The sequence below is a fragment of the Numenius arquata genome, chromosome 2 (genome assembly GCF_964106895.1).
Source record: "Numenius arquata chromosome 2, bNumArq3.hap1.1, whole genome shotgun sequence".
NCBI lineage: Eukaryota > Metazoa > Chordata > Aves > Charadriiformes > Scolopacidae > Numenius > Numenius arquata.
Window position 1 is genome coordinate 60,106,482 of NC_133577.1, and position 14,573 is coordinate 60,121,054.

The 14,573-nt window shown below is 39.5% G+C and overlaps 1 protein-coding gene across 2 annotated transcripts; it reads left to right on the top strand.

Moving 5' to 3' along the window:
* The first annotated feature begins 543 nt into the window (after nucleotides 1-543).
* Nucleotides 544-14,573, top strand: FGFR1OP2 (FGFR1 oncogene partner 2). Of its 2 annotated transcripts, none has more exons than XM_074168239.1 (6): nucleotides 544-632; nucleotides 4,278-4,414; nucleotides 5,582-5,699; nucleotides 6,610-6,752; nucleotides 10,954-11,067; nucleotides 11,808-14,573. In XM_074168239.1, exons 1-6 carry the CDS (start codon nucleotides 629-631, stop codon nucleotides 11,943-11,945), a joined length of 654 nt encoding a protein of 217 aa, XP_074024340.1. In that variant the 5' UTR covers nucleotides 544-628; the 3' UTR covers nucleotides 11,946-14,573. The 2 variants fall into 2 exon arrangements, with proteins under 2 accessions (XP_074024340.1, XP_074024341.1); XM_074168240.1 differs by lacking the exon at nucleotides 544-632 and adding an exon at nucleotides 1,011-1,090.

Sequence of the window (14,573 nt, forward strand, 5' to 3'; positions counted from 1 at the left end):
GCCGCGGGACCCCCGCGCGGCCACTTACGCCGCTGGCAGAGTGGCTCCCCCAGCGCTGGCGGGGGGAGCGCCTCTCCCCTTCCTTTCCTCCCCCCCTCCCCTCACACCTCCCCGGCCGCGGCGGCGCCGGCCACCCTGGGCCCCGGCGGCTGCCTGGCCTCACTCACCGCCACCTCCCATACCCGCCACCCGTCCCTCCGCCCGGCCGCGGGCCGCCCCGCCGCCAGGCGCTCCGGAGAGGGAGGAGCCCGGTAATCTCGCGAGACGCTCGGAGAGGGGCGAGTGGCAGAGGGGTCTGCCAATAGAAGGTAGCGGGGGAGGTAGCCAATAGGGAAGCGAGGACAAGGGGCGGAAGGAGTCTCTCGCGAGAACTGGAGGGGGGAGGAGAGAAACGGTGTCCTCTGGAGAGCGCGGCGGGGGCGGGCGGACGGGGGAGCGCCCGGTACGGCCGGCAGGGAGCGCGGCTGCCCTGGCCTCACACCGTCCCTCCCCCTGGCGGGGACGCTCCTCCTCCGCCCCTCCTCCTCCTCCGCTTCTCCCCCTGCCGCCCGCCGCCATTTGACAGCGGGGCGGGCCGAGCCGGGCCGGTCGGGGCTTCAACCCCGGCCGCTAGCCGAAGCCGCCGGTCATGAGTGAGTGGTGTGAGGCGGGGAAGGGGCGTTTGGGGGCAGCCCGGCGGGCGGCGGGGGGAAAGGAGGAGGAGGAGGAGGGAGGGAGGGAGGGAGGGAGGGGGTGCGCTGTTGCCGCCGTCGGGTGCTTGGGAGTCCAACGGACACGCGTTGGGCTGTGACGTCACGAGAGGTGCGAGGGAGGAGGAGGAGACACCCCCCCCAACACCCCCCCCCCCCGTTACCCGTCGTTACAGTCGTGCCGGCTGTGGAAGGGAGCTTTCATCGGCCCTCGCCTCCCCGCGGCAGGTGCCGGTGTCGCGACGGTGCTGAGCGGCGTGCCTCAGCGTCCGTTGTGGCGGGGAGGGGAGGAGACGACCCTCCCTGAGGGGGGAGCTGCCGCCCCGCCGCTCCCCGCCCACGGCCGGCGCGGAAAACGGCAGGTGGGCCCGGTGTGTGTGAACGGGCGGTGGTGACTCCCGGTACGGGCTGGGCCTGGCGGCGACAGGAGCCGCCTCCTCAGCACATAGACACAGACACCCCCCCCCCCGAAACGTTAAGCTATGGGGAAAGGGTAATTTTCAGTAAGGTTAGAAAAGAAAGAAGAGGCAGAAAACTAGAGGAGGGGGGGGGGGGGGAAATCTTTATTCTTTGGTGTTTTGTTTTTTGTTGGTTTTTTTTTTTTTAAGGCAGCCGAATTTGATAATGAAAGCAATTAGTAAATAGCAGGAAGTGACAGGAAATGAATATGTAGTAGCAGTATTGCTATGTTGCTTGAGCTGTTGCTCTTGCTACCTGTTGACCCTGTTGGTAAGATTGCAGGCTAACAAATGTATTTGCAACTTGTAGGGTAGAGTTCAGGAATCATTAAGTTTAGCTACTATAGTCCCCACGCTTATAAAAAGAATATACAATACAAATTTATTTGAATCAAAAATATATTTCCTTAATTGGTTGGAGGTTTTTTTTTTTTCTGTAAGCGTCCAGGTTAACCTAAAATAGATCTCAATCTGTGACTTAAGACAAAAGTTTTGTTTTTTGCAGGCAGCCAGATGAGCAACTACAGAGAATTTTTAAATTCCAAGGATTAGGGCCGATGTCTTGCCCAAAGGAACCCTAGTTAAGATTTGGAGCCACTACGAGTTACCGTGATACAAATAATAACTCTCCTTTTTGGATACAAATCCTGCCTGAAAGTAGGAGATGACCTCTGGCCCGCTGAGGCTGCTGCGCAGTGACAGGTGGATAGTTGTGGAATTTGCCTGCCTGCCTTTCACACAAAGCTCACACGTGTCTTCCCCAACTCGTTTGCTGTGAAAAAGAGCCCCAGTGGCTTCACTACAAATTAGTCTCTTTTTATCTTGTGTGGTTGGGTCTAAATGAGAAAGTGCATGGGAGGGTGAATATATACTGTGTTTAAAAATTTGTATTGATGCCTACAAATTATCAGAGGCGTTAACTGCGTTGTAGTCTGAATGCCAAATGTATTCCAAGCTCATGGAGAAGCCTGAGAGGCTTTGTTTGTGCTGGCTAGAGGATTCATCAGCCGTGAATTGAGTTAAAGACTGCTCTTCAAATTCTTAAATATGGATCTGATTAAATCAATTTCTGTTAAGTAATAGTTTAGCCAGCTAGTGTGGAAGGTCATCCTTTGTCTGGGATATTTTTGTAGTCCAGTAAGAATATGAGACCAGAATTGGAAGGAGAAATGAGGAGCAAGAAAAGCAGATGTTTAAAAATAATGCAGTATGATCTCTATCTACATAATATTAAAAAGAGCTTAAACTGCTAAACCAGAGTCAATATATTAATTATCTGTGATAACACACCAGTCTGACTTGATGCCTCAAACACATATACACATCACATGAAAGTTAAAATGAAAACTCTAGTTGATAAACAGGAAGGAATTAATATTACCATGCGTATAGGAAACTTGTATATGTCAAAATGCTAATGCTTTCTATAACAGGTGTAGCACAGAAAACACAGATTAAAATAGTTGCGCTCTGGGCATACACGAAGCTCACTTAATGGAAGCGTTTTGTCAGTAAACAAGCCTCAACCTTTCTGTGATGGTAGGGTCTCTGAAAGACCCTTCTACATTAAAAGAGTATTAAACGTGCTCCTCAGAGCAGAGGGAGCAGCTAATGAAATTACCAAATTAAAATGCTTTTGAGAGGTTGGACCTTGCAGGGCATTCTGGGCGCACAAGAGCTCTTCAGAGAGAACATTTCAAACTCTGCTTAGTTAGTCTTGCTTAGTTTTCCCTCACCTTAATGGATAAGGGCAAGATATTCATGCTATGTTTGTAAATATTTTGAGGGGAATGGTAGAATTTCTGGTGTTTGAATTATCCTTACTTGTATTACTTACCTGGTACAGTGGGGAAACGTCAGTTGGGGAAAATGTGAGGATTTCTTTAAGCTTGGCTTAAAAGATCCTAGGCTATGATTTGTCAAGGTGCCTAAGAAAGTCAGGAAATCAACTTGGAGCAGATTTTTTTCCTGTAGCTCAAGGAAGGCTCACTGACCTTTTATGCTTAAAATAAAATCTCTTCTTTAGGCAAACGGCCTGGCTAAGAAATGGATTTAGCCGATTCTTTCAGTACCTTAGAAAGTTTCCTGAAACAAATATCAAGCTGTATATTAATTAGGCTTATAACTCTAGTAAGCCTTTATAGTTGCTGGCTGATTGCTGAAGAACTGTTCAAGGAGTTTAAGTAGATTCCCCGTTCAGTAAAAAAAGTGCAAGGTTTCTTAAAAAACCAAAAAGTTAGGCTGAAAATCTTGGTCTTGAAACTTAATCTATGTTATGGAACTTGATGAGTGTGAAAAAATACAGTGTAAAGCCCAGTGGTTTTGGAAATGCTAGTATGTACAAGCATTTCACAAGTTTAGCAATTCTGCTAGGTAATTTCTGCTAACAAACTACTGCAATTAGAAGGTTGGTATTTTAACTATGCAGTCTGTTCTTTTTCTTAACGAAGTTGCTGTCTTTTTCTATCCTGTTGAAAATTTTACAGTTTCATTCCATGCAGTGATGTTTGTGTTCATCTATAGACACCAAGAAAACACAAGCTTTAGTTTTCTGAATTTTTTCCTGAGTATTTTTCTCTACTCTGTCACTTTGAGCTGTTCCTTCTCTGCTGATTTAATTCATCAAAATATTCTAGCCAGCTGTAGTCCTTTGGCATTCTCTTTTGTGCTGGATTTATACTCCTCAAATATCTTGAAGTATATTTGACTGGTAGGAGGGCACATTAAAAAATGAAATAGTTAACGTAATATTCTTTTTTTTTTCCCCTTTGCTACTTACAGAAGGACATGCACCGCTCAGTTTCCATATGTTCAACAGTCCTCCTTTTGCACTTAGTATACTGATACTCTTCTCACAACACAAAGTTTACTTTCATTTCCTTACTCTGATATATAGTCTCAACAGCAATTAAAAAGGAGGAAAAGGAAAGGCAGACTTTGGGGTATTCTCAAGATATATAATTTAAGATATATAATTTTTTCCTACTCATAAAAGACAACAAAATATCTGGGTGTTTCTGAGGGAAAGGTTGTATTCAGCTGCTTTAGACTTAAAAAAAATTATATATCACATAGATAGCTGTTCTCTGTGTAGCAAACAGGTGGTGAATAATAAATTTCTAATCTTTAGAAATGAGTTGCACAATTGAAAAAGCCTTAGCAGATGCGAAAGCACTGGTGGAACGGCTAAGGGAACACGACAATGCCGCAGAAGCTCTTATTGAACAGACTACAGCTCTTAACAAGCGGGTTGAAGCAATGAAACAGGTTTGTTTTTCAACTTTGTTTACTCCGTTAAAAGAACAACTTGGAAGCACATAATTTAAAGTAATTTTTGTGTGCTACAGTAGAATGTAGAATCAGTATGTTGTTCGGTTAATCCTTTAATACCATACTAAGTATTTTCATTATAGATGTGACTATGATCTAAAAATAGGTTTTTTATATATTTAGTTTAATCCTGTGAAGAAGTTTTCTCTGGTACTCTAAATATTGAAATAATTATTAAATATTGAAAATTAGCATTTATTTGAAGAACACTGGTAGATACGGTGTTGTTATCTTACAAATCGTTGTGTGCTGTGTTGTTTTTGCTCTTCTGTGAAATGCTACTTGTTTTATTAATTTCAAGGTGCACATTTAATCATACAGAAGTCCTGTCATGCTTTCTTCTGTTGAGAATAGTTGATCTTTTCACGGTCTCCTTTTGTTTCAAAGTACCCTCTTAAGCTTATTCGTGATCGTTTCCATTCTGATGTTAAACTGTCCAAGGCATGTTGATAGACTGAGTCTGACTTTCACTAGAGAACTTCTGGAAAAATATAAAGGTGTCTACTGACTTTCCATACGGGAGATCACCCTGTCATTTTAATAGAACACAGGCCACGTTAATAGGTCTGTAAAATAATAAAACCCTGCATGTGCTTCATCCCTGTAAAACTAATCATGGAGAGGCTGGAACCTGACTCAGAGGCTGACTTCAAATCGAGAGTATTGTATTTGCTCAGTCAGGATCTATTAATTCAGGTCCGTGTGACTTGCAGCCGTACAACCTTGTTGTGTAAGGTATTGGGAAGCCACAGTAAATATCTAGAGGTTTATACCCCATGTTTTTTCTTTACCATACGTATATCAGTTTTAACTTACTTGATGGTGAATTTGACCCACATTAATTGAAGGTTAATCGTGCCCACCACACACATCTGAGGTATGAAACTTGTTTAAAAACAAAGGTGATACTTTAGTGTCTCTAAAGGGCAGTAAGTTAGCACTACCTTCAGAAGCTTTTTTTTTTGTATTATATAATTGTTTTAAAACAAGCAATATCTTGCTGCTTACACGCTTTGACTGACATTAGAACCGGTCCTTTGTTAACTTGCCAAGTAATGCTTGCCTTCAGTTACTTAAATATGTTGTGTTATTTTTAATAACTAGTACCAAGAAGAAATTCAAGAGCTCAATGAAGTAGCAAGACATCGTCCTCGGTCTACGTTGGTAATGGGTATCCAACAGGAAAACAGACAGATCAGGGAATTGCAACAGGAGAATAAAGGTAAGACTGGACTATTCTTTAACTTTTCAAGTTCCAGCCTGCACCACTGGAATCAGCGAGACTTTTACCATTGGTCTATTCTCAAAATATTATTGTAGAAGAATTTTTTTCTTCTAATCTTAATTTTTCAGTTTAACTGAACATAATGTAATATAATACAGAGTCCTAATGTCCAACCATGGGACTACAATTAACAAAAAAAAACTAGTTGTGGAAAATTACTTTTTCAGTCCTTATCTAATGTTCAGCACAAGTAAGGAGATAAATAGAACTTAATTCTGCAATATAGGTATCTGTTTGGAAGTGTGTTTTCCCACTGCTAAAAATAACTAATTTAGGAGCAGTAAGGACAAGTTATAGTGTAAGTGCAGTAGTATACTTCTTTCTGGAATTCTGTACACTAGGAATATACTGTTCCTCCTGGAATACTTTAGGTATTCCAACAATTATTTTCATCAAAGGAGTCAGTGATCTTGATTCATAAGAATCTTGTCTTATCTCAGGTGTTATTTGTCCTTGACTTAGTATATTTTGAACACAAGCATTTTTTTTTTAACTCTTATTTTACCAAGCTGCAGATTAAAACAGATCTGTAAACTTCTTTCCAGCTTTTGTGCAGTGTTGCTTATAGTGGCTAGAGTAAAGCTCTCCTCAGCTACACTCAGAATGGCTTGTATCAGCTAAAGGAACTGAATATGAAGTCATGTTAACAAAGGACTTTCTGTTTCTGACTGAAAAAGAATTTTCCCAGGGCAGTCACCACTGCAGACATTTGCAGAGCCTATGCAGGTTTTATGGTGCAAGGAGAGGGGACACTCAGTTAAGGGCTTATTTCAGTTTTCTCGAGCTGAAGTACATTTGCATTGTGTTTCAGTTCTCTGTTTAACTGAATTTAAAATTGTATTTGTAGAACTACGCACATCTCTTGAAGAACATCAGTCTGCTTTGGAACTCATAATGAGCAAGTACAGGGAACAGATGTTTAGGTTGCTTATGGCAAGCAAGAAGGATGATCCAAGTATAATAATGAAGTTAAAAGACCAACATTCCAAGGTAATGACTTCTTTTTTTTTGCCTTTGTTTTTTTAGTTAACTCTTCAGTTAGTTTGTAGTGGATCAATTCAGAGCTTATTTTGTCTGAGTTTTTTCATCATTGTACTAAGAAGTCATAATTTTTATAATCTGATTCATGCAATCTGGTTTCAGACAGGAAACTTGATCAGTCTAGTAAGTCAACCTTACTGGCTTCTGATTTATTTAAGCTTTTATCAAGTAGCATTTTGTTACTGTCTCTACTTAATGACTTTTGTTTTGCCTAGGTTTTTAAGGCAACTGCCCTATTATAGTTCCAGATACCTGTAGATCTCAGTAACGTTCAAGCATTTAGACTGGCTTTAACTTACACTTGTGAATCCCAACAAATAATTAGTAAACCTGCACTTACTGGGGAGAGTAGGAGGAGTAAGTTTTTTAAATTCAATGTTAAAATATTTCTTTCCCCAAAGTACTGTGAATTAAAAAAAAAAAATTTTAAAAGATCTTTTGAATGTTGAATAACTGTACATTTCTACTCTTTCCTGCTTCAGCGCTTGGTTCTTGCTTCAGTACTAGTCGGGATTGCTAAGTAGAATCTAGGGCAGCTTGAGATGCTTGAAGGGTGGTGAAAGTTGCTGGTATTAGGTATGCTTCATCTTATGGCTTTTGAAAACAAGAAATGCTAAGTGCTGTCAAGCAACATTTTTGTACACTAGCATCAGCGAGGTATACATGAGTATTCAACAGCTTCATATAGGATTAATGTATGTTTCTATAGCGTTAATATATAGTTAAGGCTTTTCAAATATATTTTCAGAAAAATTCACGATACTAGGTCACTAACAGATCTAAGCAGGAGCTTTCTATCAAAGTACTGTTTTACACTGGAAATGAAACATAATCATCAGACAGCACTGTAACTGTGTAGACAAACATTAGTTTTAAGTATTACATCATCATTGACCTCAACAAACTGAGTCTGCAAAATAGAGTTAGGGTCTGCATACCAGGAAAGCAAAGCTTAAGAATTTGATGCTTTCTTATTAATGCCTTATTAATGCCTATAAGTATCTCAAGGGTGGGTTGAAGGAGGAGGGAGCCAGACTCTTTTCAGTGGTTCCCAGTGACAGGACGAGGGGCAGCGGGCACAAGCTGGAACATAGGAGGTTCCACTCGAATATGAGAAAGAATTTCTTCACGGTGAGGGTGCCAGAGCCCTGGAACAGGCTGCCCAGGGAGGTTGTGGAGTCCCCTTTTTGGAGATTTTCAAGACCCGCCTGGATGCAGTCCTGAGTAGCATTCTCTAAGCAATCCTGCTTCAGCAGGGGAGTTGGACTAGATGATCTATACGGTCCCTTCCAACTCTAAAAAAATTCAGTGAAATTCAGTGAAATTCTTATCTCCTTACAAAATCACATGCATGTAATTAGTGCCATTGAAATCAATGGGACTACTTAGATGGATATGAAAGAATTTACTGGGTTAGAACTGTATCTTTTAACATAAGTGCCTAAAAAATGATAGGTATATATCCTTTTCAAAAGAAGTTACCTCAGTATATAGTGTAACATATCTTACAGCCTCAGGGAGTATAAATTTATATCCAAGACAAGAGGGTAAAATTATATCTGTCCTGAAATGGACTTTGAAATTTCATTTAGGAACACTCCTATGGGTTAAAAGCTTGGGGTAAAAAAAAAACAAAAAAACAAAAAAACAAAAAAAAACAAAAAAACCAAAACAAACCAATGAACACCACCACAAACCAAAACCAAAAACACACAAAGAATATTATTTAAACAGGAGATTTAGGCTTTATCATTTTGGTTATATCTCATCCCACAAGAATGCCTGAGGATTTATAACCCTTATCCTGACACTTAGGATTTTGGAAATTTCATTGTTTCTTCTTCTGACCAGCCTTCACATGCAGTAAGATTGAACAATCTTGAAGCAGTCTTTAAATGCTTCTCTCCTATTAACTAATAAATCCATCATAATAAGGAATTAATCTTGTTGTTACCAGTAATCGATGTTCTCTGAAGTCGCAGCTATTAACTTTAGTGCTTATTTACATAAGATTATTAAAAAAATCATTGATTTCTGCAGACCAACAACCACCTACTTTAAACAGAAAACCAATTTCTTTTAGCAGTGTTGTACGTATGAGAAAAGTGTGTGTTGGTAGTAATGACCCTGATCTAAGCGTGCTGTTTGAATTCAGTCAACTGAAATGAGCCCTAAAAACGTGTGTTGTTTTTTTTCTCCAAACAGAAAAAAAAAAATATATGGCAAATAAAAAGGAGAGTGATACAAAAAGCGTTCGTAGATGTTTGAGGCTATCTTCCTCAAGAAACACTTTGATTGCATTGTTTGATATTACAGCATCCAAGTTTTACACCTCTGCCTCCCAGTCTGGAATCTTAAAATATTCTGTTAGTATCTGATCTAATGTCAGTGACCTTGGAACAGGCCGTAAATTGTACTGATCAAGATGCCGCGTAAGCTGGCAAAATAGGAAGTAGGGAGGACAGCAACATAAAATAAAAACCACTAACTCTTTCCCAGGCCTGCTCAAGGGTACATCATTGCCAACTTATTCTTTTACTGCTGATCACAGATTTCTTTCAAGCTAAATTTAGGTTTTCATTGAAAAAAATCTTTCACGTCGTGACCTTCACTGCAAATTGAGAAGAAGAAGATTCACAGCAAGTTGCTGCTTTTTTTTTTTCTTCTCCCCTCTATGCTGTGAGTGGGCATTTAATGAGTAAACAGCTACACCATAGCTTTGGCAATTGGAACGGCAGAGAAGAAAAAGATGGAAAGGGCCAGTGTTGGTTATAGAAAAGTATATTTGTTTTGGTCAGGTTAAGTTTATGATTCCAAGTGAGGTGGTCCTTTATGGTACTTTAATAATTTCTGGAAGTTTAAAGGCAAGCTGATCATCTGCTAGATGTATGGAGCTCCAGTCAAACTCGTAATTTAAAGGTGGGATTTAACTTTAGTCTATACCATTCTTCATTTCACTCCTACTGTTCTGCTTTTCCTGATACTAGTTAGTAGCTATTGGGAATTTTGTCTAAAGATAGGCTGGCACGATAGTAGAGTTGGAGTAAAGGAGAAGTTGAGGAAAAGAAAAAGAAAACCTTCTGGAAATACCATTAAAGTATTCGGCTTAACCGAACAGCAACAAATGCCAAAGGCATAGGCTCTTTATCCATACCTGCAGTAGTGACCCTTTAAGCACTTCTGGCTGGTAGGTTCGCCAGTGAGAAAATAAGCTGTCACCTGAACTAGCAAGGTCCAGGCAAGAGATCACTTCTCTGCAAACAGTGAAGGTTGTCTAAAAATCTGGCTTCCTTGCAAAAGGCTGTTAACGCCCATGTTAATGGTTCCTATCGTCCAACTCCTGACAGCGGAGCAGGACAAGAGCAAACTATTTTTTTCCTCCTTCTTGAATCTCTCAGCAAGATGTGGTAGTTAGTTATCTAGAGCAGGAATGTACCCTACAGCATTACGAAGTGATCAGTCAGGACACGCAAGTTTTTCTTACAATTCAGCGAGGACAAGGACCTCTGAAGTCCAGACCACAGATGAGCTGGAATTGGATTCAATTTTAAGTATCTAAAAAAAAAAAAGCGAAGGACAAATCCCAGTTTCCTAATCTATGACATAGTAAGGATGACTACTTCACCTGATCTTTTTAAGAGATAAATGCCTACCCGTGGGCTGGTACTGGCTGTACCAGGCTTGAGATCAGGTTTCAAAGAAATGGAAAGAATGTCCCAGACCCTGCTGTACTTAGATGAATTTAGTCTTTCTGGATATCCAAAATGATGTACATCAACTCTTGCAACACAGTAGCAAGAGGAAGCACACTTGTCAGAGGAAGCACATGGCTGACTTACAGCCACTTGGAAGATGTGGACGCTACGCAAGACAGTAACATAAGCATTTTTATTTATTTTTAATGTAAAATTCTAATGAAAGGGATCACTGTGTCGCAAGCCAGATTTACTTGAATGAACTTGAATGAACTTGAATGAACCACAGTGGCTACTCATGCTGTAAAGTTAGAGCTCATCTGTTTTCACAAATTTAGGTCCATGTTTGTATTTTTATTCAGTGACACAGCGGATAAAATACATATTTAATGTTTTGCTTATTTTTAGTAATGCAGAAAATACATTACTAAAGCTTTCATCACTTTATGTCTTAGGAGCTGCAAGTGCACGTGGACCAAATTACAGAAATGGCAGCAGTAATGAGAAAAGCCATTGAAATTGATGAAAAGCATGGCTGTAAAGAGCAGGAACGGATCATTCAGCTTGAGGTAAGTATGAAACAAAACAGCAACGGCACAAATAGCAAGGGAGTGGATGTTATCACGGTTATTTCTGTTGAGTTACTGTACCATTCACTTACGCTGCTGTTTTGCTACACTTCCCTTATTGAGTGGGCTGTAAGTAGTATTTTCCCCACTATAGCTTACTCTCGAGTCCTGCATAGGTGATACTTCTTCAGCAGAAATCAGTGATTTATTATCAGTATTTATTTATCAGTATTTATGTACTGGTTTTCTCTTTACGTCTGAGTGCAGCAATGAGCTAGGATATAATACAAATTCATCAGAATAAGACACTAGTATGCAAATAATAATTCCCCCTGCCTTTGGCTTGTAATATTATTATTTTTTTAATAATAATTTTGTGCTTTTGGGGGGATTCTCCATTGCGTATTATTGGAAGATCAACACTATTGCTCTTTAATTAAGTGCTTGCAAAGATTTTTTTTTTTTTTTTAAATGCAACATTTGAACTTAATTACCCTTTTCTTACCCATCTTTGTGTTTTGATCTTTTTTTCTTTTTTTTTTTTATGCTTAATGCACATTCAAAAGAGCAAGAAGGTCAGAAACCTGATGTTGTTTTAGAAGATAACATAGCACTACCTGATTGCAAATCAGTATTTTAATCCTTATACATATGTTTGGAGAAGAGGAGAGGGGAGATTATTAACATAGTTGACTTCTTTCTGGAGTTCTATTAAATGCCTTTTCTTCCTTGGGTTATAGCAAGAAAACAAAGGCTTGAGAGAAATTCTTCAAATAACTAGAGAATCATTCCTGAACCTCAAGAAAGAAGATGCATCAGAGAGCACATCTCTGTCAGGATTAGTAACAACCAGTGATTTGAGCCTGAGGAAAAGCTAAAGACTGTGGAAGTCAACAAGCTTCAATTGCACACTTTACAAACGGAGCATCAGGGGTCACTCGTCAAGCACTTGTTACTGAATAGGGCACCAGCAAGCTCATGTATCTTAAATTCCAGTTTAGTGGCTTTTATACTGCATAAAATAAATTAAAATTGGTATTCCTCAAAAGCCAAATGACAGATTAATTGCCATAGGTCTAACTTCAGTAGGAAGTGGACTAATGCACTCGCTGAATTGGGAATTATTTTTGTATGAAGTCATTTTACAGGTAAGACAAGATTTCACGTAATTTCTAGAAATTACTGCTCATACAAAGTTTCAGTGCACCTATTATATAATAAAGGTAAGATTTAAAGTCTGATTTCTGGCTAACGGCTAGTAACTTAAGAATATGCTTTGTGCATGAGCCACATTACGTTTTTTCCTTGTAATAAGTTTTTGTTTTGGTTTTTTTTTAAAAAAATCTCATTTTGCAACAAATCTGTTTAATGAAAAGGGTACATAGGCACCATAAAACTTCAGGATTTCTGGTAGCTAGCCACAGAGTATCCTGTTGAAATAAGGCCAGTTGTCTTAAGCATAAGCAATGCTTTTGCAGTTGTTCATTTTTTTTTTTTATTTTTTTTTTTTTTAAATTGAACAAGATTGTTTAAAATATGTATACTTAATTGTATTTTCAAAACAAGAGCTGCTCCCACTTTATTGCTTTCTGGAACACAGCACAGTATCATTCTGCCTTAACTTTTACTTTTATGAGAGATAACCAGGCTCAGTTCTCTATAGGTGAGAAGCCACATTAGTCCCATCAATTTCTTCTCTTCTCTCTTAAACTTCCTGACTGGGAAACAGCAATTTGAAAGCACCCAAACAGCAGCAGCAGAAAGGTGGTTGGAGGAAGGAGGGAGAAGCTCTACGGCAAAGCCGGCAGCCTGCATGCCTGCAGTCGATACTCTTAATTTTTCTTTAAGTACTAAACAGCCGTGAGGAAGGTTAAGTAAATTTCAGGTATGCGTTATGTTTGCACTGGGAAGAGATTCAATATGTTATACTGACAAATAGACTGCTTGCTTTTAATCCTGAAGTACTTGCAGAAGTGAAAAGGAATTGACTTTTCTAGATCAAAGTGCAGCTTATATCATATGCAGATACAATAGACGGGCTACGCAAGACAGGCTTGTAGTAAAGAGGTGCTGAAATAATTCGTATTTGCCTTTTGTTTGTCAGACTACCGCTTCTTGGTCAAAGCAGCAAGAACATTCCTAGTATTGATGTGTATCATCACTTTTTGTCCAGCACATTAATGTATTCCTTACTTGGAAAGCATACTCAAAGCAGCAGAGGGAAAGCTTTCAACCACAGAAAACTGTAGATCTACAAATACCACCCGCAGTTGATTATTTTCACTGATTAATAACTCACCTAGCACAATGATTTGAACTCCTACTCTGAAATCAACTGTCATTTAATCAAATTTGATTTTCAGTTGCAACAACGCAAAAGGAATTAAGCATCAAGCACTTCTAAGTGTGTCAGTTTTAAATACAGCTTCGTCTGACTCGGTACAACTTCCCTGGGCTCAGCATAAATGCACCACGGGTCTAAGGGTGAACTTTCAGTGCCCAGTGAACTAATTTGTAGGGAGCTTAATATTTTTATTCTGTTGCTGTCGGTTACTCCCCCCTTCCCGTAGCGCCTTTAAGAGAAACAAGTGAAGCAGTGTGAAAGGAGCATTTAGCAGGGACAGTAAATGCTAGTTTTCAATTAACTAGTACATATACTGGGAAATGCGTTTGAAAGGACAGATAAATCAAGCTCTCTAAATCTTCACTGCGTTTTTTTATAAATGGAGAAACTGCTGCTTCTCTTTCCAGACATCTTTGCTTGTTTCTAGGCTGAAGAATATATTGAGGACGTTCATGTACATGGGGGGAAAAAAAAGAAAGAGTTGTAATAATTTCAAAACTTGCTAAAAACCTGGGGGGAATTTTTTGGTGAATGTTTTAGCCCAAGCACAAAATCTATTTGTCTGCTATTATTTTCTGTAACACTTTGCCAATGCTTCTGTAATTAAGATTTTGCATTTCTACCGTAGCTTGCAAGCTGGTGACTTATCAGAAGCAACGTCTTTTTTTTTAATGGAGCGTTTTGCTGTTGCAAACTTCCAAGAAGTTTTGGGTTCAGTTGATTAAGTTATTCTTTTTAGAAGCGTCTTTTCAGCCGTTGACTGGTATCAGAGGCATTTATATCTATTTAATGCTGAATTCATTTTTATGGCTGACTTTCAAATACAGTCTCCAGACCAGTACAGCAGAGAAGGGGTTGTTAGTCTGTGGCAGTTCTTTAAGGTTGCTCTATTATGAAATAATGCTTGATTAGTGTTTATTTTTGTAAATTAAAAAAAAAAAATGTGACTTAATTTATCTATGCCTAGTCTTCACGTTTGATATGTCTCCCCTGTCATTCCCCTGATCTGATCACTTTAGGATTTTAAAGAACCTGCAGGGTGTGTGGAGTGACTATTTTTCATTGCATACCTGTTATTTTTGTAATGCAGATAGCTTGAAAAGAAGTTACGGCTAGAATTGTGTACTGTACAGTAAACTTATTTTATCAATAAAGTTGACTG